Here is a 27644-nt window from a genome sequence, read left to right on the forward strand (position 1 = left end):
TTCAAATTTATATAATTTCTTACTGAAATCCATGAAGCTATTTTGATTAATACTAAAACTTAAAGTTAGAAATTACTAATGCTAGTTTAAGCCTCATATTAACTTTGGAATACATAGAATTCTAAGAAAATCCTGTGTAACAAGTGTTTGCAGATGTTGTCAGTATTTTGTTTCCTTTAAGTCCATCTTGCAGTCTTAGGATGACTTCATTACATTGATTTAGATGCTTGAAAAATGATTGGAAGTAATGTTCTGCTTCATAATTGAGACAAATTATATCTAATGTTTGAATTTCTTCTACACATAGCAGGCAATAAAAGTACACTGCATTTAACACAAGCACTAAAACTATAAGGTATGATTATTTATTTACATTACCTTTAATTTTCTCTTTTTTTTTAAACATTTATTTATTTATTTGAAAGAGTTACACAGAGAGAGAAGGAGAGGCAGAGAGAGGCAGAGGTTTTCCATCTGTTGGTTCACTCCCCAATTGGACGCATTGGCCGGAGCTGCACCCATCCAAAGCCAGGAGCCAAGAGCTTCTTCTGAGTCTCTCACACAGGTGCAGGGACCCAAGGACTTGGGCCATCTTCTACTGCTTTTCCAGGCCATAGCAGAGAGCTGGGTCAGAAGTAGAGCAACCAGTAGAGCAGCGAACCAGCTCCCATATAGGATGCTGGCACTGCAGGTGGCGGTTTTACCCACTATGCCACAGCACCAGCCCCTTTAATTTTGTCTTTAAAGATTTATTTATTGAGGGCCGGCGCCGTGGCTCACTTAGCTAATCCTCCACCTGTGGCACCGGCACCCCGGGTTCTAGACCAGGTCGGGGCGCTGGATTCTGTCCCTGTTGCTCCTCTTCCAGTCCAGCTCTCTGCTGTGGCCCGGGAGTATAGTGGAGGATGGCCCAAGTGCTTGGGTCCTGCACCCGCATGGGAGACCAGGAGAAGCACCTGCTCCTGGCTTCAGATCAGTGCGGTGTGCTGGCCGCAGCCCGCTGGCCGCAGCGGTCATTGGGGAGTGAACCAACAGAAAAGGAAGACCTCTCTCTCTGTCTCTCTCTCACTGTCCACTCTGCCTGTCAGAAAAAAAAAAAAAAAAAAAAAGATTTATTTATTGAAAGGCCAAGAGAAAGGGAGAGACACCACTGCACCACAATGTCGGCTCCCCTTTATTTTGTTTTTTAAAGATTTGTTTGTTTACTTGAAAAGCAGAGTCACAGAGATGAAAAGACAGCTATTAAATCCTTTAAAATAGTGGCTAAATTCTTAGAACTCTTCCCAAAGATGTTTTTAACCATAGTGAAATATTTTAAGTATAAAATACATTTTAAAATGAAACATTTTCAGTCATTTAAAAATGTGCTATGAACACACACGCACACCTTATGCTTTTCTGTTAGATTATAGCATGAAGTAAAACTGGAAAAATGCAAGTACATTCTACATTACAACTTATAGTAAAGAAGTTTTAGTTAGCAAGATTGTAGCTCTGTATTGAATCTTTCTAAAATTTAGCTTATGTAAAATTATCCAAAAAAGGAATGTTATTTCATTTTCATATTAATTTCCCTGTAGAAAATTAAATTGGGGCCGGCGCTGTAGTGCAGTGGGTTAACACCCTGACCTGAAGCGCCGGCATCACATATGGGCGCTGGTTTGAGACCTGGCTGCTCCACTTCCGATGTATCTCTCTGCTGTGGCCTGGGAAAGCAGTAGATTGCCCAAGTCCTTGAGTCCCTGCACCCACGTGGGAGACCCAGAAGAAGCTCTTGGCTCCTGGCTTCGGTTCGGTGCAACTCCAGCCATTGTGGCCAATTGGGGAGTGAACCAGCGGATGGAAGACCTCTCTTTCTCTGCCTCTCCTTTCTCTCTCTGACTCTGACTTTCAAATAAATAAATCTTAAACAATTAACACTCTTATTTTTTAAAAAATTAAATTAATGCTACCTTAAGCTCTGTCACAACAGCTTGGTACACACTAGCATCAAAATTAAAGGTAATGAGACCGGTGTTATGGCATACTTGGTAAAGCTGCCACCTGCAGCACCATATGCTGGGGTGCTTCACTTCTCATCCAGCTCCCTGCCAATGCCCCTGGAAAGCAGGAGAGGATGGCCCAAGTACTTGGAACCCTGCACCCATGTGGGAGACCCAGAAGAAGCCCCTAACTCCTGGCTTTGGGCCAGCACAGCTACAGTCATTGTGGCCATTTGGGGAGTGAACCAGCAGATGGAAGACCTCTCTTTTTCTAACTCTACCTTTCAAATAAGTAAAAATAAATCCTCAAAAAAAAAAAAAAAAAAAAAGAGGGGCCTTCATTGTGGATCTTCCATCCGCTGGTTTACTCCCTAGATGGCCACAAAGGCTATGGCTAGTCCAGGCCAAAGCCAGGAGCTTCTTCCTGGTCTCCCACGTGGGTGCAGGGGTTCAAAGACGTGGGCCATCTTCGCCTGCTTTCCCAGGCCATAGCAGAGAGCTGGATCAGAAGTTAAGCAGCCAGGACTCGAACTGGTGCCCATATGGGATGCCAACACTGCTGGTGGTGGCTTTACCCACTATGCCACAGCACTGGTGCCAAAATAACCATTTTAGCCCTTTGTAAATCAGTGTTAATCATTATGTATATTATCAAATGGTATTAATTGTTATTTTGATACTAAGTAATCTGTAATAATGTAGTGCATATATGAAGCTGTACACATAAGCCCAGAAACCACTAGAAATTATGTTGACTATAAAGAAAGTAGACTGATTACCAACTAGGGATTTAACAAAAATAGAACAAAGAATTGGTGATAATATAATAACCCTATAATTCTTTGTTCATTACTATTTTCTCAGATTCATCATTACTATGGCTTTAGGAAAACCTGGGTCAATGACTAAAGTCCTTGGGACTCTGCCACCCACATGGGAGTCCTGGCAGATACTCCTGGCTTCGGCGTGGACTAGCTCTAGCCTTTGTGGCCATCTGGGGAGTAAACCAGTGGATGGAAGATCTCTCTTTCTCTCTCTCTCCCTGTAACTCTTTCAAATAAATAAATCTTAAAAATTAAAAAAATCTTAAGGGAAATTTTGTAAATTAAGTTTCAAAATTTGGAAAGCTTGAGGAAATATATTGTTTTGGAGTAATATAAAAACTAGGAAGAGGTGAAACTGACAAAGGTCAAATGCTATTTAAGAATGTAATACTGTTTTAATTGTTCTATTTATGAATTGAAAACATTTAAATAATTTGCAGTCTTCAGTCTCTTAGGATGAAATTTAACAAGTTATTTGGTAAAAGCTTTGATTTTATGACCTTAATTTGCCTTTTTTCTAATTTCAGAGTGAGTCCTTAGTTTTCCTTAGTTTAATATAAGAAAGTTAATTTTATATTAACCCTATTATAAGCCACTCCCTTAGACTTCAGTCTACTGTTCCTGTTTGTATTGTCTAGCATAGTGCTTGATCAGTAGAAGAGATTTCAGTTTATTATATTTTATGTATTTGTTTTTATTCAGATATATCCTCTATAATTATGTCCATATTTAATGTTAAAATGTTTAGAAAAATATGTTTTAAACTAGTCCTCATTACAGATGATGTGACCATATTTATTGAAAGAAATTTGTATTCATTTTGGTCTCTATTCAGGTTTCATTTTTCAAGAGACTATCCTCTTTCTTTTTCTATCCTTAAATTTTTTTTTAGCAGTTTTAAGTCCAGTGCATTCACTGCAAAACTAAGTATAGAAAGTACAGACACTATTCCTATACCTCTTCTGCCTCCGAAACCCACATGCACAGTCTCTCCTACTGTAAACATCCTGTAGCAGAGTAATACATCTCTTGTATTGAGAATTGAGAAACTACACCATATATCATAGTCACTCAAAGTCCATAATTTATGGTAGGGTTCACAGTTTGTATTGTATATTCTTTGGGTTTAGACAGGTATTTAATGACATGTATCTAGCATTTCAATATCATGCAGAATAGTTTGTTTTAAAAACCCTCTATGCCTTGCCTATTTATCCCTCCTTTCTAATCCCTGATTTTTTTTGTTTAATTTTGTGTTTTTACTATCTCCATAGTTCTGCCTTTTCCAGAATGTTGTTTGGAATCTTATAGCATGGAACCTTTTCAGATTGTCTTCTTTCACTTATTAATCTAAGTTTCTTCCATGTCTTTCATGTATTAATCACTCATTTCTATTTTTTGATTGTGGTAAAACCCACACAATTTAAATTTTTTCCCCTTAGCCATTTTTAAATGTACAGTTCTGTCATGTTAACTGTGTTCTTAGTGTTTTGTAATGGATCTGTGGAATTTTTCTTCTTATAAAATTGAAATTCTGTGCACATCAAACAGTAGGCCTCCATTTCCCATTCCCACAAGATCATGGAAACCATCCTTGTACTTTCTGTTTTTATGATTTTGACTACTCTAGATATCATGTATAAGTGAAATCATATAGCATTTGTATTTTTGTGACTGGCTTATTTTACTCAGCATTATATCCTCAAGGATATTCATCCATATTGTAATGTGTGATAGGATTTCTTGTATATTACAGCTAAATATTATCCCATTGTATATATGTACCACATTTTCTTTATTCATTTGTTAATGGACAGTTGGGCTGATTCCATGTCTTGGGTGTTGTAAAGGTGCGATGAACAAGGGTCTGCAAATATCTCTTTGAGATCCTTTTCTGAGTTATTTTAGATCCATATCCAGAAGTGAGAAAGAGCATTTTCTTTGACTTGATAAACTTTTGGTTTTAGATTTCCCGTTCTAAAGTAGGTCCTTTATTCCTTCCATTCTGTACAACATTATTTTGCTGTAGTAAAATACCATATTGTATGTTTACATTTTTGTTTTTTCCAGTAGAACTTTTGTTGCATGGGAGCAAAAACTTTGTTTTATTCATTGTTACACAAAGGACTTCAAAAAAGTTTGTGAAAAATGGAATTAAAACATAATGTATAGGGCAGGCATTTGGCCAAGCAATTCAGACGCCTGTATCACACATTGAAGCCCCTGAGTTTGATTCTGTGCTCCAACTTCTTGGTAATGCATACCCTGGGAGGCAGCAGCGTTGGCTCAAGTAATTAATTCCATGCTCACTTGGTTAATCCTCCGCTTGTAGTACCGACATCCCATATGGGCACCGGGTTCTAGTCCTGATTGCCCCTCTTCCAGTCCAGCTCTCTGCTGTGGCCCAGGAGTGCAGCGGAGGATGGTCCAGGTGCTTGGGCCCCTGCACCTGCATGGGAGACCAGGAGGAAGCACCCGGCTCCTGGCTTCGGATCGGCGCAGTGTGCCAGCCGTGGTGACCATTTTGTGGGTGAACCAACGGAAGGAAGAGCTTTCTCTTTGTCTTTCTCACTGTCTAACTCTGCCTGTCAAATAAAAAAAAAAAAAATCCATGCCACCCACATAGGAGACCTGGATTGAGTCCCAGTTCTGGGCTCCCAACTTTGACCCTGCTAGTCACTGTAGGCATTTGGAGTGTGAACCAGTGGGTGGGAGCTCTCCTCTTCTCTCTCTTTATATATCTCTAATAAACAAATTAAAAAAGGGACTGGCATCGTGGCACAGCAGGTTAAGCTGCTGCCTGCAACACTGGTATCCCATATGGTTACCAGTTCGAGTCCTGGCTGCTCCACTTCTGATCCAGCTCAGTGCTAATGCTCCTGGGAAGGCAGCAGAGGATTGTCAAAATGCTTGGGCCCCTGCCACCCATGTGGGAGACCCAGATGGAGTTTCAGTCTCCAGGCTTCAGCCTGGCCCAGCCCTGGCCCTTGTAGGCATTTGGGGAATGAACCAAGGGATGGAGGAACTCTCTTGCTTGCTCTGTGTGTGTGTGTGTGTGTCTGTGTACTTTCTGTAATTCTGCCTTTCAAATATATAAGCAAATCTTTAAAAAACACATACACACACACACACGCACATCCTGGAGCCAGCATTGTGGAATAGTGGGTTAAACCACCCTCTGTGACAGTAGCTTACCATATGGGCAATGATTCAAGTCCTAACTGCTCCACTTCCAATCCAGCTCTCTGCTAATGCTTCTGGGAATGCAGCAGAAGATGGCTCAAGTCCTTGGACCCCTGCACCCATGTGGGAGACCCAGATGAAGCACCTGGCTTCTGCCTGGCCCAGCCTTGGCTATTGTGGTCTTCTGGGGAGAGAACCAGCGGATATAAGATGGCTCTCTCTCTCTGTCTCTCCTTCTCTCTCTACCTCTGACTTTCAAATAAATTAAATCTTTAGAAAAAAAAAATTCTTGAATTTTTTTAAGTCCCCTTGTATTGTTGGAATTCATATTAATGCCTGGTACATAATAGGTATTTATTTTTAAAGATTTATCTATTTATTTGAAAGAGTTACATAGAGAGAGGAGAGGCAGAGAGAGAGAGAGAGAGGTCTTCCATCCTATGGTTCACTCCCCAATTGGCCACAATGGCTGGAGTTGCACCAAACCAAAGCCAGGAGCTTCTTCCAGGTCTCCCACGCGGGTGCAGGGGCCCAAGGACTTGGGCCATCCTCTACTGCTTTCACAGGCCATAGCAGAGAGCTGGATCGGAAGAGGAGCAGCCGGGACTAGAAACGGCACCCATATGGGATGCCAGCGCTTCAGGCCAGGGTGTTAACCTTCTGCGCCATAGCACCGGCCCCCATAATAGGTACTTAAAAATAAAAAAAATAAATTGGATAAAACAGAATATTAAAAATCAGTGTGTTTATACTTAAAATTTTTTTGTTTTTGTTTTGATCATTCTGACATATATCTTTCCTCTTTGTATTTTCAGAATATGAGTGATGCTATGGCAATTTTGCACAAACTACAGACAGGCCTAGATGTAAATGTACGATTTACTGGTGTTCGAGTATTTGAATATACACCGGAATGCATAGTATTTGATCTTCTTGATATTCCTTTGTACCACGGGTGGTTAGTAGATCCTCAGGTGAGTAGAAGAATTTAAATTATATAAACTCAAATGCAGTAAAAATTTATTAATTTGTCTATCTACATTTATATTTTTGGACATTTATATTTTTGTGCTTTTACCCGAATTAGTCAAGTTATGAGCTTAAGAGCACTGTCAAATCTGCCCAAGATTTCTGACTCAACTGCAGGGAATTAGAGTCCAAATTCAGAATTTTAATCCACATAAGACCACCCTCATTTCTCATACCAACTCCAAGTTCAGAGATTCCCAGACTACCCTCATGTTTAATCATTTGCTGCAAAGATTCACAGAGACCACTGGAACCTAGGGTATTCACCATTATAGTTTATTATCCTGAAAAGATATGGCTAAAATTAGTCAAAGAAAGAGATGTGCAGGGCAGAGCTTATGAAGGTTCCAAATGTAAAGATTCCATTGTCCTTAACTTGCTACCTTCTTGGAATTGATGTGTGACACTATGTCAGGAATGTTGCCAGTCTTAAAAGCTCACCCAACCATCAGTGTTCAGATTTTTTTTTTAATTTCATTTTGTAGATAACGATTGGTTAACTGACTAATTGTCCATGTAGTTGAAATCTGTCTCTGCCCTTCCCTCCCCTAATGGGCTCACCTCATTAGTGTAAACCATAGTTAAGGTCCAAGAGTCCCACTTTGAATTACAAAGCCCTATTTCTAGGGGAATCTCGAAGGATGAGAGGCTGTCTCCCAAAAGTTAGGACAAAAGCCAGACCTGCCTTTAGACTAGGCCATATTCTTTTTGGCATGGCTTTGAAAAGATATTTTGCATCACTCCACATTTACCAAAGAAAAAAGGGGGCACCCCCATATTCCCATCACTCTAACTGTGGGTTTCTAAATATAGTGACCCTTGGTATTTACTCATGCAGCATTCCAGATTGTGCTTCCTGGCAAGTACATTAGTTTCCTACAAGAAGTAGATGACACACTGGAGAGAAACTGAGAAATGTTAAAGGAAGAGAATATTTACAAACGTGTGGGCAAAGTTTAGGGAAACAGACAAGGAATAGTAAACATCCTAGAATTAGCGATATCAAAAAACGATTGCTTTCCTAACTCAAAGGAGTCAAGAAGAGGAACTAGTCAGCAGAACTTAGCAAGATTAATTAATTACTAAAGCATAGGGTTACTGGCCAGGAGCTGTGGTCTTTAGTAGAAGAATGTGGTTGCTACCTAGCTGTGGTCGAGCAGAGACAGAGTGAAGATAATGTACTCTGACTTCCACTCTCTGATTTTCTCCAGTTGCTCCCATTGACCAAATCCATCTAACTAGAGAGTAAGAATTCCAGTTGCTGCAGTCCATAGAGGTCAGCCTCCCAAGTTCAGTGGAGGATACATCTGAAAGGACAAAAGGAAGAAATACTTCCTCTATCATATTCTAAGTCTTATGTAGGCTAGAGTCTTCTCTAATCCATTGATCTGTCTTATGACTATTCCTGTATTCTTTTAATAATATTGTTGCTTATATACATGGTTTCTAAAATTAAAAAGTAGAATAAAAATTTCAAAATATTATTTCTTAATTATGAACTGTAAAAGAAAAATGAAATGAATTAAACCAGCTAATAGTTCTCAAATTTATATTTTTTATGTATAAGATAAAGATTTGCTTTTTTAAAATGAGTGTTTTATTTGGGGGTAATTATGGGTTCACATGCAGTTGTAAGAAATATGGCAATGATCCCTTGTACCATTTGCCCAGTTTTCCCCAAGGGTAACATATCGTAAAATTTTAGTAAAATATTAAAACCAGGAAATTGGCATTAACAAAGCCAAGATATAGACATTTCCATCACCATAAGAAACTCTCCTGCTGCCTTTTTTAGACACACCTACTTCTCTCCCACCCTTACATCTCCTTAAATCCTTGGCAAGTAATCTGTTCTTTACTTCTATAATTTTATTTCAAGAATATTATATGTTAAGTAATGTAGTATATAATCTTTTGTGATGGGCTTTTTTTTACTCACCATAAGTCTCTGTAGCATCCTGGTAGTTGGATATATCAATAGTTTGCTCCTTTCTGTTACTGAGTAGTATGCCATGATTTGGGTAGACCACAGGTTCATCATTTACCATTTAAAGAACATGTAGGCCGGTGCCGCGGCTCAATAGGCTAATCATCCACCTGCGGCGCCGGCACACCGGGTTCTAGTCCCAGTTGGGGCGCCAGATTCTGTCCCAGTTGCCCCTCTTCCAGGCCAGCTCTCTGCTGTGGCCCAGGAGTGCAGTGGAGGATGGCCCAAGTCCTTGGGCCCTGCACCCGCATGGGAAACCAGGAGAAGCACCTGGCTCCTGGCTTCGGATCAGCGTGGTGTAGCGGCCACAGCGTGCCAGCCGCAGCGGCCATTGGAGGGTGAACCAACAGTAAAGGAAGACCTTTCTCTCTCTCTCTCTCTCACTGTCCACTCTGCCTGTCAAAAAAAAAAAAATGTGTTCTTTTTTTCAATTCATGGCTGTTATGAATAAAGCTGCTATAAACAACTCTGCAAGGGTTTTTGTTTTCATTTCTTGAGGTTAAATGCCCAGGGTTGCAATTACCATGTATTTTTTTTAAGAAACTATCAAACTATTTATCAGAAAGGCTATGCCAAAAATTGACATTTCCACTAATAGTGTATTAGTGATCTAGTTTTTCTGCATTGTTGACATCATTTGATATTGTCACCCTTTTTTATTTTAACCATTGTGATGGTTACATTATGATATTTTAAAGAAGTTTTAATGTGCACATCTTTTAGTGACTAATGATGTCAAATATATTCCATGTGATTGTTTCCCATATGTATATTCTCTTCAGCAAAATGTCTCTTCATGTCTCTTGTCTATTTAGACTGGTTCTTCAGAGTTAAGTTTTGAGTTTTTATGTATTCTTTTTTTTTTTTTTTTTTTTTTTTTTTTTTTTTTTGACAGGCAGAGTGGACAGTGAGAGAGAGAAACAGAGAGAAAGGTCTTCCTTGGCCGTTGGTTCACCCTCCAATGGCCGCCGCGGCCGGCGCACCGCGCTGATCCGATGGCAGGATCCAGGAGCCAGGTGCTTTTTCCTGGTCTCCCATGGGGTGCAGGGCCCAAGCACCTGGGCCATCCTCCACTGCACTCCCTGGCCACAGCAGAGAGCTGGCCTGGAAGAGGGGCAACCGGGACAGAATCCGGCACCCCGACCGGGACTAGAGCCCGGTGTGCCAGCGCCGCTAGGCAGAGGATTAGCCTAGTGAGCCGCGGCCGCCGGCCGAGTTTTTATGTATTCTAAGCATATTCTAAGCACTAATTCTTTGTCAGGTATAGGTCGTCTTCTTTTTTTTTTTTTTTTTTTTTTTTTTGACAGGAGGCAGAGTGGACAGTGAAAGAGAGAGACAGAGAGAAAGGTCTTCCCTTACCGTTGGTTCACCCTCCAATGGCCGCTGCGGCTGGCGCGCTGCAGTCAGCGCACCATGCTGATCCGCTGGCAGGAGCCAGGTGCTTCTCCTGGTCTCCCATGGGGTGCAGGGCCCAAGGACCTGGGCCATCCTCCACTGCACTTCTGGGCCACAGCAGAGAGCTGGACTGGAAGAGGGGCAACTGGGACAGAATCCGGTGCCCCGACTGGGACTAGAACCCGGTATGCCGGCGCTGCAGGTGGACGATTAGCCTATTGAGCCACGGCGCTGGCCCAGGTATAGGTTTTACAAGTATTTTCTCCCAATCTGTAGCTTCTTGTTGTTCTTTTTAAAACTTTTTTTTAATTTATGTATTTATTTGAAAGGCAGAGTGACGTAGATATTTCCCATCCACTGGTTCATTCCCCAAAATGGCTACAACAGCCAGGGCTGGGCTGGACTGAAACCAGGAGGCTGGAACTCCATCTGGTCTCCCACATGGGTGATAGAGACCCAAGTACATGGGTCAGCTTCTGCTGCTTTCCCAGGCACATTAGCTTGGAAGCAGAGCAGCTGGGACTGTCATTATGTCTCTAATATGGCATGCTGACATTGCAAGTGATGGCTTAACCTGCTGTGCCACAATGCTGGCCCATGTAGCTGGGTTTTTCATCATCTTTGGAAGATCTTTAGAGATTAAAAGGGTTTTTAATTTTAATGGAATCCATTTTATCATTTCTCCCTTGTGCTTCATGCTTTTAGTGTTAAGTCTAAAAATTCTACCAAGCTCTCTCTTTTTTTTTTTTTTGAGATTTATTTATTTATTTATTTATTTTTGACAGAGTTACAGACGGAAGGGGGGAGGAAGGAGAGAGAGATGTAGAGACAGAGATCTTCCATCTACTGATTCATTCCCTAAATGACCACAATGGCTGGGACTGGGTCAAACCAAAGCTAGGAGCTTCATCTGGGTCTCCCATATGGATGGCCAGGGCCCAAGGACTTGGCCTATTCTCTGCTGCTTTCCCAGGCACATTGGCAGAGGGCTGTATCAGAAGTGGAACAGCTGGGACTTGAACCAGCACTCACATGGGATGCTGGCACTGTATATGGCGGCTTAACGTGCTGCACCACAACCCTGATCCCTATATTCTTACTATTTTTATACTTTTTTGTTCTTGTAGTTGATGTTTTACATTAAGTCTATGATCCATTTTGAGTTAATTCTGTGAAAGATAAAAGGCATAGATTTCAGTTTTGTTTTTGTGTTTTTGGGTTTGTTTTGTTTGTTTTGCCTATGGAAATCCACTTGTTCTAGTGATATTTAGTTTGTACTTATCACTTCAGTGAATTTTAGAACATTTTTATCACCCCCAAAATGAATCCTGTGAGCTGCGCATCATGGCACTGTGGGTTAAGCTGCCTTTTGGGATACCCGCATACCATATTAGAGTGCTGGCTCCAGTCCCAAAACCTCCCCTACTGATCCAGCTTTCTGCTAATGCATCCTGGGAAGTAGTAGATGATGGCTCACATGTTTGGACCTCTATCACGCATATGGGGACCTGGATGGATTTCCAGGCTCCTGGCTTTGGCCTGGCCCAACCCTGGCTATTAGGGGCATTTGGGAAATGAACCCATGTATGGACTCTGTCTGTCTCTGTCACCCTGCCTTTCAAGTAGATGAAAATGAATAAAAGTAAACATTGAAAAAGAAACACACAAAACTGCTCTATTCCTCCCAACCTTCCCACCCTACTTTTTATTTCTAGAGATGTGGCTATTTTTATGTTTTATGTAAATGGAAGCATACAGTAATGCAGTCTTTTGTGTTTGACTTCTTTCACTTAGCCTGCTGTTTTCAAGGTTCATCTATATTCTGTGATGTGTCAGTACATCATTTCTTTTTATTAAAAATAATGTGACGTATTTTCCTTTCTCTTAGGTATATTCCTAGGAGTGGAATTGATGGGTCATATGAAAACTGTGTTTAACCTTTTGAGGAAATCATGTAATCTTTTTCAAAGTGACTGTGCCATTTTACATAAACACCAGCAGTGTGTGTGTGTAAGTGTGTGTGTGTGTGTGTGTGTGTGTGTGTGTGAAGGTCCTAATTTCTTTACATCCTCACCAGTACCTACCATTTTCTGTTGTTTTGATTATAGTAATCTTAATAATTGTAGATTCATATTTCCTTGTTTTTTTTTTTTACATTTTTCTGATGATTAGTGATCTTTTGTCTTTTCATGTGCTTATTGGCCATATGTATATCTTCTTTAATGAAGTATCTGTTCCAATTCTTGGCCTTTTAAAAAAAAGATTTATTTATTTTATTTGAAAGGCAGAGTTACAGAGAGAGAAAGAGGAGGTCTTCCGTCCTCTGGTTCACTCCCCAGATGGCCACAATGGCTGGAGTTGCACCTATCTGAAAGCAGGAGCCAGGAGCTTCTTCCAGGTCTCCCACGTGGGTGCAGGGCCCCAAGGACTCGGGCCATCTTCCACTGCTTTCCCATTCCGTAGCAGAAAGCTGGATCAGAAGTGGAGTAGCCAAGACTCAAACCAGCACCCATATGGGATGCTGGCACTGCAGGCAAGGGCTTTACCCGCTACGCCACAGCGCTGGCCCCAGAAAGATTATTCTTTCCCTATTGAATTAGCTTGTCACTCAGAATGATCTTGAAAATAACTCCTTCTGTTTTATTTCCTAGAATGTCTCCAATGTAATTAAAATAAGATTTAAAGTCTTAACTGTAATTTTTTATATGCTGTGTGATTTAGACTCTGCCTATCTGTCCAACTGCATCTCATGTACTTTTCATGCTTTTTTTTTTATTACTCTTTAGCAACACTGCTGCCTTTTTGTTCTTCAGACATGCCAAGCTCATTCTTATTTCAGTATTAATACTTACTGATTGCCCACTGTGGAATATTGTCCTCCTAACTTAACACATTATTCTTCCAGATCTTCTGGTTCTTCATTATTCTGGTCTTAGGTCAAATATCACCTTGTCAAAGAGGCTCTTCTTGACTGACTGATTGAAATTAATCATTTCCCCTTTCCTCTCTCATTGCCCAATTTGATTTTCTTTATGCCACTTATTGTTTGGAATTATTATTTCTTTTTTTAAAAAAAGATTTATTTATTTGAAAGAGTTACAGAGAGGCAGATGCAGAGAGAGAGAGAGGTCTTCATCCTCTGGTTCACTCCTCAAATTGCCGCGATTGCTGGAGCTGAAGCCATCCAAAGCCAGGAGCTAGGAGCTTCTTCCTGGTCTCCCATGCAGGTTCAGGGGCCCAAGCACCTGGGCCATCTTCTGCTGCTTTCCCAGGCCAGAGCAGAGAGCTGGATTGGAAGTGGAGAGACCGGGACTTGAACTGGCACCCATATGGGATGCCAACGCTGGCTATTTATTTATTTATTTAAGCTAGGAGGACCTATCTCTACCTATTTTTTTTTTAAAGATTTATTTATTTATTTGAAAGGCAGAATTACACAGAGAGAGAAGGAGAGGCAGAGAGAGAGAGACAGGTCTTCCGACTACTGCTTCCCTCCCCAGTTGACCGCAACAGCTGGAGCTGTGCCAATCTGAAGCCAGGAGCTTCCTCCGGGTCTCCCACACTGGTGCAAGGGCCCAAGCTTTTGGGCCATCTTCTACTGCTTTCCCAGGCCATAGCAGAGAGCTGGATCTGAAGTGGGTCAGTCAGGCCTCGAACCACGCCCATATGGGATGCATTGCAGGCAGCGGCTTTATATGATTGACTGTTACCTCCAACAAGAATATATGTTTTTGAGGGCTTAACTTCTTTTATTTCAGTGTTTAGAACAGTGCCTGTAACATAATAGGTTCTCAGTAAATATTAATTGATGGAGTATAGCATGTGTGCAGTTTACTTCAGAGAAGATACACACAAAGACGTGGTAGTGCTTTTTCATCCTGTCCATTAAAGGAAGCTGCAGTTATGGGCAGTGGAAGAATGGCTTACTGTAATACCAGGGCATCTGGGTATTTATAGGCACTCTGCCTCAGAATGTCACTGAAAAGTCGAACCATGTCCAGCAGGTCACACATCCAGGATGGGCCATCTGGATCCTAGCAGGTAGCAATCCCAGGTAGTGCTGATACTTGACATGAATGAGATGATAGCCTGAGGAACATAAAGTCTTAATTTTTGAAAACTGGACTCAGGTCAGGTCATCCCTTTGTATGAGTATCTATATATCATCTGATAAACAGTAGAAGTCATTGTATGCTTAGAGAAAAAAATGTACTTAACATAGGGCAGAAATTGTTCATGAGGAATTTCTGGGGTAGATAGTAGTTTCCAAACTCCAGGTTCCAGGCTTAGCTTTTTATTTATTTTATTTACTTACTTGATTTGTGACAGAAGGATTCTGCTGCTTAATGAGATGAAAAAGAGAAAAAAGTTTGAAATCCATAGGTCTATATTATATACCTTTCAAAACTAGCTAGTTCTTTATATTCTGATTTTTTGTTCTGTGAATAACTGTCCTGCAAATAAGTATCTAGTTCCTTTGGTGAACACAAACATCCAGTCACTGAATGTCCACATTATTAACTGGTAGCTCCTTAATAGCAACACTGGATACCAAAAGACAGTGGAATGATAAATTCAGTGCCCTTAGGGAAACAAATGCTAACCTACAATTCTGTTCCTGGTAAATTTGTCTTTAAACAATGTAGCACTAATTTCTCAGATTAATTAAAATGATTTGTTGCTAATAGTCCATCATTGATGGAAATTATAAACAAGTATTTTAATCAGAAGGAAATTGATCCCAGATGTTAGAAAGAGTAAATGGAGAGAGAATTTCATGTAAATATATGGATAAATCTAAATGATTATTGACTCTATCAAATAATAACGTTATTAAAAAGTAATAGCATATGGGGTTGGCACTATGGCATAGTGGGTTCAAGTCCTGGCTGCTCTACTTCCCATCCAGCTCTCTGCTATGGCCTAGGAAAGCAGTAGAAGATGGCCCAAGTTCTTGGGCCTCTGCACCCACATGGGAGACATGGAAGCACTGTGTAGGAGACAAGGAAGAAGCTCCTGGCTCCTGGTTTTAGATCCACGCAACTCTAGCTGTTGCGGCCAATTGTGGAGGGAGCCAGCAGATGGAAGTCCTCTTTCTCTGCCTCTCCTCCTTTCTCTGTGTAACTCTGACTTTCAGATAAGTAAATATATCTTTTAAAAAAAGTACTAGCATATGCCAAAATAATGAGCTGGGAAGAGGGTTAAATGGATTTAAAGTGTTATAAGGGTCTAGAATTAATTGTTAAAGGAATAATTTCTGTCTTTAATATGATAGAAATAGATGTTATAACTTCTATGACTTTTCTGTCCAATATGTTAGCCAAGTGTACCTATTTTAATTTAAATTTAATTACAGATTTAGTTCCTGCGCTACATTAACCCATTTCAATTACTCAGTAGCCACATGTGACTAGTAGATATTCTGCTGGGTAATATAGATTTGGAATATTTCATTGCTAAAAGTGCTACTGGATAATGCTTTTCTACAGTAGCCATGAAAAATGTAGAAAAAATTGTGGGTAATTTTAGGTTAGTAGAACGAAAAAAAATTAGTCTAAAAAGAAGGAAGGAGGGGGAGATAAAGGAATGTTGAACTGATGGGACAGATATGGTACATTGAATAAATTCAGATACATAAATCAATAGAGTAAGTGTAAATTGGACGAGATTAAAATAGATACCTGTTCAGTTTATAAGAGATAAAAACAATTATATAAACAGGTTGCAAGGAAAAAGGGAAAAAAATACTTTACAGTTTCTAATCAAAAGAAAGTTAGTGTCCTTCTAGTAGTATTAGAAAAAATAGACTTTAGGCTGGCGCCACGGCTCACTATGCTAATCCTCTGCCTGCAGCGCCGGCACCCCAGGTTCTAGTCCCGGTTGGGGCACTGGTTCTGTCCCGGCTGCTCCTCTTCTAGTCCAGTTCTATGCTGTGGCCTGGGAAGGCAGTAGAGGATGGCCCAAGTGCTTGGGCCCTGCACCTGCATGGGAGACCAGGAGGAAGCACCTGGCTCCTGGCTTCAGATCGGCATAGCTCCAGCCCTGGCAGCCATTTCGGGGTGAACCAACAGAAAGAAGACCTTTCTCTCTGTCTCTCTCTCTCTCTCTCTCTCACTGTCTAACTCTGCCTGTCAAAAAAAAAAAAAAACAGACTTTAAGTCAAAGCATTACTAATGATAAGATATTTAATTTATGAAGAAGATATAATCATTTAAAATTTGTGGACTCCTTGAAACACCCGGAACAGAAACACTGTGATTGACTGTTCATAACTTGGACACAAGAGAAGTACTATAGGTAAAGATAACTTTTTGTCAATAAAAAACAAAATTTGTATGTATCTAATAATGTAATCTCAAACTACATCAGAAAAATTGAATGAAATTAGAAAAATAGATTGTCACAGTGACAGATTTTAATATACCATTCCCTGTAACTAATAGAGGAAGCAAAAAAAGAAAACCTGATAAACACACATGCTTTTTAAAAATTAATAAACTTGTTATTTTAGAATAATTGCAGATTTATAGGAAAATTATAAAGGTATTGCAGTGAATTCCCTTGTATTGTACACCCTGTGTTCTCTAATGTTAACATCTCACTTGAGTGTGGTACATGTATCAAAACTATAAAATTGAGTATTGGTATATTATTATTACCTTAATTACAGTCTTCATTCAGATTTCACAGATTTTTTTCAACTTGGGTTTTTTGTTGATATTGTTGCAGAATCCAGAGTATCACATTGTGTTTAATCATCATGTCTTCTTTTCTCATCATGCACTTCTTGTCTTCCCTTCTTTTTCACATCTCTGACTACACAATCATTTCATACACGTGTGAAATTTTTTATTTTTTTTAAAGATGTATTTAATTGAAGGGCAGAGTTACAGCGAGGCAGAGGCAGAGAGAGAAAGAGAGATCTTCCATTCTTTGGTTCACTCCCCAAATGGCCACAGTGACTAGAGCTGGGCCAATCCTAAGCCAGGAGCCGGTAGCTTCTTCCAGGCCACAGCAGAGCACTGGATCAGAAGTGGAGCAGCAGGATCTCAAACCAGCACCCATAAGGGTTGCCAGCACTGCTGGTGGCAGCTTTACCCTCTAAGTCACAGCACTGGCCCCAATACAGAGGGATTTTTAAAACAAGAATCAAAACCATTAGCTATAAAGGAAACATTGATAGACCATTGAATAATTTTTTAAAAGATAGCTAATCCAGTGGAAAAAAGGAACAATGATTTGAATATGTACATAACAAAAATAGATACCAATGAACATACAAACTAGTCATCAGGGAAATACAAATCACATCAAAATGAGATACCACTCATCACACTGGCTGACATTCAGCATTGGCATTGTGCACCATACTGATGAGCACTCTGCTGATGAGAATGCAGATTGACCATCTACTTTGGGAAATATGTTGTTTTTTTTTTTTAGTAAAGTTGGGGATAAGCATACCTTAAGACTTAGCAAGTAGGCTGGCACCGCGGCTCACTAGGCTAATCCTCTGCCTGTGGTGCTGGCACCCTGGCTTCTAGTTCCAGTCGGGGCACTGGATTCTGTTGCTCCTTTTCCAGTGCAGCTCTCTGCTGTGGCCTGGAAAGGCAGTGGAGGATGGCCCAGGTCCTTGGGCCGTGCACCCGCGTGGGCGACTGGGAGGAAACACCTGGCTCCTGGCTTTGGATCGGCACAGCGCACCAACCGTAGCAGCCATTTGGGGGGTGAACCAGCAGAAGGAGGATCTTTCTCTCTCTCTCTCTCTCTCTCACTAACTCTGCCTGTCCAAAAAAAAAAAAAAAAAAAAAAAAAGACTTAAAATATTAAAAAAAAAGAAAAAAAGACTTGGCAAGTTGACAAGGCACAAACCATAGATTAATCTTTGATGTGTGGAAGGAGGATAAATGTACAAAAATGTTTATAGCAGTATTATTTTCCATAGCCTCAAACTGAAAACAACTAAAAAATCAAAAGACAAATAAATAAGTTTATTATGGCTTATCTGTGCTATACTGCAATGAAAACTAACAGTTGTATACCACATTTATTTAGCTTACTGTTTGTTTTTACTCTAGAATGTAAGCTTTTTAAAAAAGATTTTATTTTTTGTTTATTTGAATGGCATAGAGATAGTGACAGAGACAGAAAGAAAGAGAGATTTTCTATATGCTGATTCACTCTCCAGCTGGCTGTCATCAAGGTCTCCCACGTGATGGCAGGACCCAAGTGCTTGGGCCTTCTGCTGCTGCTTTCCTAGGCACATTAGCAGGGAGCTGGATCAGAAATGGTACAGCTGGGACTCAAAGCAGCGCTCTGATATGGGATGCCAGTGTTGCAAGCGGAGGCTTAATCTGCTGTGCCATAACACTGACCTGTAGAATATAAGTTTCATGAAAACATATATGCTTTTGTTCACTATTGTATCTGAAGCATCTCTAAAAGCATCTGCTATATAGTATGCAATAGGCACCCTCAAAAATTAATTGAGTGAAATATTAATGTAGAGATTCTGCCTATGAACATTTATTGGTAATGTTATTGCTAATCTATAGAAACATACTGATACTTGTATATTGATTTTTGTATTTATTCTAGTTATGATTATGTGGATTCTTTGAAAATTCAGATTCTTTGGAAAGACTTGATGAAGTTGGGTCACTAAAGAAAAATACTGTAAGCAGTAAAATATTGAGGATAATAATGAGTATCTATAGAGACTGCTCCCGCAAATTGTTTAAGAATCTATGTTCTTTTTTTTTTTTTTTTTTTTTTTTAAGATTTACTTATTTATTTGAGAAGCAGAATTACAGAGTGAAAGGGAAAGACAGAGGAGAGTGGTCTTCCATCCTCTTGTTCACTCCCCAAATGGCTGCAATGGCCAGAGCTGGACCAGACCAAAGCCAGGAGCCAAGAACCAGGAGTTTCCTCCACATGGGTGCAGGGGCCCAAGCACTTGGGCCATCTTCTGCCTTCCCAGGCCATTAGCAGAGAGTTGGGTCAGAAGTGGAACAGCGGGAATTCCATTGCCCACATGGGATACCAGTGCTGCAGGTAGAGGTGTAACATACTATACCACAGTGCTGGCCCCAAGAGTCTATGTTCTTGTTTCAAATAAATTAAAAGTGGAAAGCTGATAAGGGAAAGATGGCCAAGCAGGTAAGATGCTGGTTAGGACACTCATGTCTCCTATCAGAGAACCTGGGTTTCACTCCAGGTTCCTGTTAATGCAGACCATGAGAGACAGTGGTGATGGCCCAAGTAATTAGATTCCTGTCATCAAACATAGGAGACTATTTTTGAGTTCCCAGCTCCTGGCTTCAGCCCCTAGCCATTGTGGACATTTAGGGAATAAACTAGTGAGTGAAAGAACTCTCTCTGTGTTTCTGTCTTTGTCTTTCTCTCTCTTTACATAGCAAAAAACAAAAACAACAAAACTGGAAGGCATAAATGGACATTTTTAAGTGAGTTTCATAGAATCATAGCCCAAAGACCCTCTCTCAAAGAAAAAGCCTTTTTGGCCCTACACACAAAAAAACTGACAGGTGGATACATACCTTTGTGTATTTTAAGGTATTGTATTTAGGATATGTCTAACATTTCTCACAACTTCCTGCATTGATGTTTTCAATTAGCTGATCTTCTTAACCAACCATCAATCCAGTTGCCAGAGTTAAAAGGCTTTTACCATCACAGAATTTTGCAGAAACAAGGAAAATTAATTATGAGGGATCTTCCAAAAATTCATGGTAAATATATATTATGAAAAAACCACATATGGATTTCAGTTTTTGGGCACCAAACTAAACTTTTTCATTTTCTGCAGACTTTTTGAAGTACCTTCATATAGTCTAGAGCAGTGATTCTCAAACTTTGTTTGCATGAGAATCACCTGGACAACAGAATGGAAACAGACAACTGAGAAGCAGCTTGAGCCTGGAATTCTTTTAGATGTTTTTACCAAACTCCCCAGGTTTGAGCACTACTGCTCCATTACTTGTGAAGACATATGTTAGACCATGATATGCAAAGAATAAATATTCAAAATAATAACTTAAATATAGGTAGAAAGCATTAACCCTCTTATTTTTATTTATATCATTATTTAATTGGTGTTTTGTTTTATTGTATATAGCATATTAGCAGATTTATAATGATTTATAAGTATTGAAATACATTTTTAGGGATGAGAAGACAATCAAAATAAGTTGTATAAACAGCAGAAACCTCTTTTTCTTCAGTAGTCAAAGCAGAGTATAATGGAGGGAGAATAGAGATGCTCAGTTTTATTTTACTATAGTTTAAATGTTTGAATTTACCTTACTACTGTACTTTTAAAGACAAAAACTAGAATCATGAGATAAATACTGTCCCTGCTTAACATGTATTAACCTTTCTTCTAGGAAATAACATTAGTATCTCCATCTCTATTATACTTTTCTAGGAACTAAAAATAGAAGAACTCTGTTAATCCTATAAATTAGCATCTTTAGTGAAACATTTGTTTTTTAGCTTAAAAAATCGAAATTTTCTTAGCTTTCTTCCTGAAGTACTTACGTGTTATTTTAGTCACTGAAATACATCTTTACAACCCTAAGAAATGACATGTAATAATTCCATTTCATCATTTTTCACATAATTGAAATATAACTGCAGTATTTTTCATAATGTGTTATATTGAGCTGGAAACTGTTGGATATTGATTTTAATGCTGATTTTATAAGTAATACCTTTATATTTAATATTTTATTAGAATAAAATCCTAAAGAGTGATTTGGATTTCTTTTGTTCCTGTTTCTAACCTTACCATGATTAGTGAGACAGTCATTTGTTTTCTAGATTGATGACATTGTAAAAGCTGTTGGTAACTGCAGCTACAACCAACTAGTGGAGAAGATCATCTCTTGTAAGCAATCAGACAATAGTGAGCTGGTTAGTGAAGGTGGGTGAGTGCTGCTATTACCTGGCTTTTTTATTCTTGGAAAAATAATTTGTCTTATGGTTTAATATTTTTGAAATTTCTTCAGGATAACTTCTAAAAAATACCAGTGATGCTCCTTGTAGGAATTAAAAGATGCTATGATTCATAAAGATACCAGTGAATGATTCTTTATAGAGCCTTTTTTACTTGTAAAATCAGGCTTCAGTTATAAAAATCATCTTCGGAACCACTTGCTACCTTTGTAGGGCCAATTACTCAGAGGTTACTCATAATTACCCTGTTTGTTTGTTTGTTTGTTTTAATATTTATTTATTTATTTGAAAGGCAGAGAGAGAGAGAGGTCTTCCATCCACTTGTTTACTCCCCAAATGTCTGCAATGGCCAGAGCTGTGCCGGTTCGAAGCCAGGATCCAGGAGCTTCTTCTGGGTCTCCCACATGGGTGCAGGGGCCCAAGAATCTGGGCCATCTTCCATTGCTTTCCTAGGCCACAACAGAGAGCTGGATCTGAAGTAAAGCAGCTGAGATTTGAACCTGTATGGGATGCCAGCACTGCAAGCGGCAGCGTTACCCCATATATCACAGTGCCAGCCCTCATAATTCCCCTTTTAAGAGAGGATTACTTTGGAGGAGTACTTGAAAAGACTTTCTACTTTATCCTGAACACTTCAGTTGACTGAGATGAGTAATACAGTGCTCAAGTGTCCTAGCTGGGTGGCCATCAGCCTTATGTTTCAGTACAATACAATATAGGAAAGCCCCATTCTGGATTAGAGTATACCTCTGAACATTAGCTTTCCCAATCCATAACTAAATGGAATTGCTAAATTCATCATCACAAGAGCAGCTTAATGTTTTTTCAGCTGAGTTCCAGTTAATGATGGCAAAAGGAGATTTGAAGGCCAAATGCATTCTGATGGACTTTCTCTAACACTCACTTCATTTTTTCATAAATATGCACAAATATTGGGGCTGCTAGTCTCATTTCCTTGAAGGGTAAACAAAAGAAAGAGAAATCTTAGAAGCAAGGGATGAACTTTCATCACTCTGCCTCAGACACACAAGTATTTTTACAAGGTATAATAAAAGCTGATTATAATAGCATGTTTAAAAAATAACTGCAAGAATATATGAGCATATAGAACATGTGCATGAATCCCATATCGTATTCACCAGAACTCAACTGATTTTTCAGTTATAAGAAATTTAACCATATTTATGCAAAAGAAGCAAGTAGAAAATATATAGTATTTCAGTTGAGATTTATCTTAGTCTTCGAGTTATAATAAACATATAAACGTATAGGGACATTGGTAATTAATTTGTATGGCAACTCTTTCATTAACAACTTAAGGCAGTAAAGTTTAAATTTCAGAGGGAAAGGAGCAACACAAGCTGTTATAAAATGTTATTCCTCAGGGCTGGTGCTATGGCATAGCAGGTAAAGCCACCACCTGCAGTGCTGGCCTACCATATGGGCACCCGTTTGAGTTCTGTCTGCTCCACTTGCAATCGAGTTCTCTGCTATAGCTTGGGAAAGCAGTGGAAGATGGCTCAAGTTCTTGGGCCCATCTCCTGTTGTTGCAGCCATTTGGGGAGTGAACCAGTGGATGAAGATATCTCTTTCTCTCTGTCTCTGTAATGCCACCTTTCAAATAAATAAATCAGTTTTTTAAAGAATATTATTCCTCAGTTAACAAATTTCCACTCAGTAGAACTTTGCTTTCCTTGTCCAAGGTCTTGTTACCAGAAATATTCCTAAAAAAAAGCCTATAGAGAAAATTTCTATCTGTAGAATTCTGCTTTAATGGTAGTAGCCAATATACTGCTATAGTCAGGTCATTCAATGGTAATTGAGAAATGAAAAAAATCAGAAAGTGGTAACAAAAAGAATAATAGCCAAGAAATAATATGAGTAAACAGATATATAAAGTAAGAAGCTATGGGAGGTGCTGGTGTTGTGGTGTGCCTGGTTAAGTTGTGACCTTCAATGTTGGCATCCCATATTGGAGTGCCAGTTTGACTCCCAGCTGCTTTGCTTCTGATGCAGCTCCCTGCTAGTGTTATTGGGAAAGCTTAGAGGAAGACAGCCCAAGTACTTGGGTCCCTACCACTCACAGGGGACACCTGGATGGAGTTCCAGTCTCCTGACTTCTTCCTGTTCTACCTGGGCTGTTGCAGCCATTTGGGGAGTAAAGACCAGCAGATGGAAGATCTATTTCTCTTTCTTTTTTATATTTTTTAAGGATTTGATTTAAAGACAGAATTACATAGAAAGGGAGAGACAGAGAAAGGTCTTCCATCCACTGCTTCACTCCCCAAATGGTTGCAATGGCCAGAGCTGAGCCCATCCAAAGCCAGGAGCCAGGAGCTTCCTCCAGGTCTCCCAAATGGGTGCAGGAACCCAAGCACTTGGGCCATCCTCTGCTGCCTTCCCAGGCCATTAGCAGGGAGCTGGATAGAAGTGGAGCGGTCAGGACACAAACTGGCGCCTGTATGGGATGCAGGTGTTGCAGGCGCAGTCTTAGCCCACTATGCCACAGTGCCAGCCCCCTCTTTCTCTTTCTGTCTCTCCCCCTCTCTCTGTTATTCTGCCTTTCAAATAAATAAGTCTTAAAAAGCAAATAGTAATAGTGGAGGCGGCAGCAGCAGCTAAGGGAAATATGACAGCATCTTTCCCAAGCTCAGCTACAGTGGAACAAGGATAAACCTTAATAATATACTAGTTAACAAAATGAACAGCAACAAAAATCAATCCCACTCATCATTTCCTTTTTCTTTAGCATTACAACTATGATTTCTCTCACATTGATTCCTCAGGATCACAAAAATCTTTGGATAGCTAATTTGTGTCATATAGGTTGAACATCCCTAATCTGAAAATCCAAAATTCAAACTGCTTAAAGGTTTTAAATATTTTGAATGCTGACATATGCTCAAAAAGGATTGCATTTGGTGCTGGTGTTGTGGCATAGAGGGTAAGGCCACCACCTGAAATGCCAGCATCCCATATGGATGCTGATTCAAGTCCCAGCTGCTCCACTTCTGATCCAGATCCCTGATAATGAGCCTGGGAAAGCAATGGAAGATGGCCCAACTCCTTTGGCCCCTACACTCACATGGGAGACATGGAAGAAGCTCTTAGTTGTGACTCCTAGCTTCCTGCTTGGCCAACCCCAGCTGTTGGGGCCATCTGGGGAGTGAACCAGTGGATGGAAGATCTCTGTTTCTCCTCACTAACTCTGCCTTTCAGTAAATAAAGTAAGTCTTTAAAAAAGTTTGAATTTCAGAACATTCTGAATTTCAGGTTTTTGGAATAGGGATGCTCAATCAGTAGAGAATATGCAAATATTCTGAAACCCAAAAAATTCTAAAATCTGAAACCTTTCTGATCCCAAGCATTCTAGATAAGTTCTCAACCTTTATGGATAATTTAGGAAAACCATCTTGGTAAAAGGTGGAAAGTTTCACTCTCTGAAGTGTTATATAATTTTCAGGTAATATGTACCTGACATATTTATTGATTAATTTTGATGCATAAATTTTATGATAAAATTCAGCATATCAAATTTCTATATTCAGGAATAATTGTATGTGGAAATCAGTACAGTTAAAAGGCTAAACTAGTTTTTTGTTTATGGGAAGCTACAAATATATATACTGTCTGAAATAATTATTCAATGCTAATGATTACTTGTATAGGCATTATGAAATCATATTGGAAATTAAAAACCATAATGGACATTTTAACCTAGTTATAGCAATTAACTTTCCTCCATCATTTTTCTTTGTCAGGTTCTCTTGAGTATAGTGTTCAACTGAAGTGATTTGGTTTCTTTTTCTATTCAGCCTATAGCTGTAGATTTCCTTTTGAATAAATAAAATATTAAAAAGCTCATTTATTTCTAATGTTTATTAAAAATTGAGCTCTGGTCCCAGATGATAATTACTTTTTTAAAAAAGATTTATTTATGGGGCCGGCGCTGTGGTGTAGAGGGTAAAAGCTGTTGCTTGCAGTGCCAGCATCCCATATGGGCACCAGTTCAAGTCCCGGCTGCTCCACTTCTCATCCAGCTCTCTGCTATGGCCTGGGAAAGCAATAAAAGATGGCCCAAGTCCTTAGGTCCCTGCACTCACGTGGGAGACCCAGAAGAAGCTCCTGGCTCTGGCTTCAGATCAGCACAGCTCCAGCCGTTGCAGCCAATTGGGGAGTGAACCAGTGGATGGAAGACCTCTCTCTCTGCCTCTCCTTCTCTCTCTGTGTAACTCTGCCTTTCGAGTAAACAAATAAATCTTTTAAATCTTTTTTAGGGTTAGGGTTAGGGTTAGCCAGAGTTAACAGAGGAAGAGAGAGAGAGAGAGAGAGAGAGAGAGAAAGAAAGAAACAGGTCTTCCATCCTTCCATCCACTGGTTCACTCCCCAGTTGGCCTCAACAGCTGGAGCTGTGCTGATCTGAAGCCAGGAGCTAGACACTTCTTCCAGATCTCCCTTGCAGGTGCAGGGGCCCAAGCTTTTGGGCCATCTTCTACTGCTTTCCCAGGCCATAGCAGAGAGCTGGATCAGAAGTAGAAGAGCTGGGACTTGAACCGGTGCCCATATGGGATGCTGGCACTGCAGGCAAAGGCTTTACCCGCTATGCCACAGCACTGGCCCAGAAATACTTTGGTTAGCATTCTTTTTTGAGAAAAAATGTGATTGGCTGACAGTCAAATGGAATTAGGTATTCTTTCAGCTTTGTTCAGAGAACATTCGTTTTCTTTTGATGCTAAAACCTTGTAGGAAAGTATTAGATTTTTATTTCTACATAGTGTACTTACTATTCTTTTGGATGTCACTACCTTTTTGAATCAAGTCATATGAGACTCTATCTTGGAAACTCTGAATATTTTTCATATTAGAAAAAACCCTGTTTGGGGAGCCAGTGTTGTAGCATAGTGGGTAAAGCCACCACCTGCAACACCAGCATCATATATGGGTGCCAGTTTAAATCCCAGTTGTTCCGCTTCTGTTCCAGCTCCCTGCTAATGCACCTTGGAAAGCAGCAGAAGATGCCCTGAGTTCTTGGGCCTCTCTACCCATGTGGGAAACCCTGAAGAGGCTCTTGGCTCCTGACTTTAGTCTGGCTTAGCTCTGGCCATTGCAGCCATTTGGGGAGTAAGCCAGCAGATGGAAGATCTCTCCCTCTCTCTGTTTCTCCTCTTTGTCTGTAACTGTGCCTTTCAAATAAATAAAATAAATCTTTTTTAAAAAACTGTTTTATCTATCCTCTTATGGAGAAACCACACTAATATACTATTTCTGATTTTGTTTTAAAGATTTATTATTTATTTGAAAGGCAGAGTTAACAGAGAGGGAGGGACAGAGAGAAAAGTCTTCCACCCACTGGTTCACTCCCCAAATGGCTACAATGGTTGAGGCTGGGCCATTCCGGAGCCAGGAGCCAGGAGCCAGGAGCTTCTTCCAGGTCTCCCATGCAGGTGCAGGGGCCCAAGAACTTGGACCATCCTCCACTGCTTTCCCAAGAGCATTAGCCAGGAGCTGGATCGAAGTGGAGCAGCTGGAACATGAACTGACACCCATATGGGATGCCAGTGCCAACTGTGGCAGCTTTACCTGCTACACCACAAAATACCTTTTTTGCTGCTTTCCCAGGTGCATCAGTGGAGAGCTGGATCAGAAGTGGGGCAGCCAGGACTTATACTGGCACTCATTGGATGCCAGTGTCACAGGTAGCAGCTTAACCAGCTGCACCATAGTGCTAGCCCACTATATCTGGTTTTTTTGAAACTTAAATGTAGATTAAACTAGAAAGAAATTCAGATCATTTGGATGAATCTGTCATAGTGACAATGTTAAGACCTGACTCAACTTAAATTTGGTTTTAAATCTCAGGAAGAGCCACAAAGTAGAAACCTTCTTACATAAATCAGTTTCCTTTCCTAATGTGTCCACTTTCTATTCCTTTTTACCTAATTTTAGTGCCCTTCTAATTTCAATTTCTTTATGGTACTTGGTATTTTTATGTTCTCTAACAACTCTCTAGTTAAAGAGGAAAATGATTTGGTAAGCTAATTTTTTAAAAAAGATTTATTTACTTTATTTGAAAGAGTTACACAGAGAGGAGAGACAGAGAGAGAGAGAGGTCTTCCATCTGCTGGTTCACTCCCCATTTGGCCGCAACGACCAGAGTTGCACCGATCTGAAGCCAGGAGCCAAGATCTTTTTTTTTTTTTTTTTTTTTTTTGACAGGCAGAGTGGACAGTGAGAGAGAGAGACAGAGAGAAAGGTCTTCCTTTGCCGTTG

At 40.0% G+C, this 27644-nt stretch overlaps 1 protein-coding gene across 7 annotated transcripts in view; it reads left to right on the top strand.

Annotated features, from left to right (window-relative positions):
- The window catches only part of MINDY2 (MINDY lysine 48 deubiquitinase 2), an 87391-nt gene that overhangs the window by 36083 nt on the left and 23664 nt on the right, over positions 1-27644 (top strand). For 5 of the 7 annotated variants that reach the window (XM_002718209.5, XM_051821957.2, XM_051821955.2 and 2 more), the window contains exons 4-5: positions 6805-6963; positions 21240-21342. In XM_002718209.5, the coding sequence (XP_002718255.1) occupies positions 6805-6963; positions 21240-21342 (262 nt within the window). The remainder of the gene's footprint in view (positions 1-6804; positions 6964-21239; positions 21343-27644) is intronic. The other 2 variants (XM_051821956.2, XM_070054299.1) reach the window with 1 other exon arrangement.

The sequence above is a fragment of the Oryctolagus cuniculus genome, chromosome 12 (assembly GCF_964237555.1).
Source record: "Oryctolagus cuniculus chromosome 12, mOryCun1.1, whole genome shotgun sequence".
In the NCBI taxonomy this organism is placed as follows: domain Eukaryota; kingdom Metazoa; phylum Chordata; class Mammalia; order Lagomorpha; family Leporidae; genus Oryctolagus; species Oryctolagus cuniculus.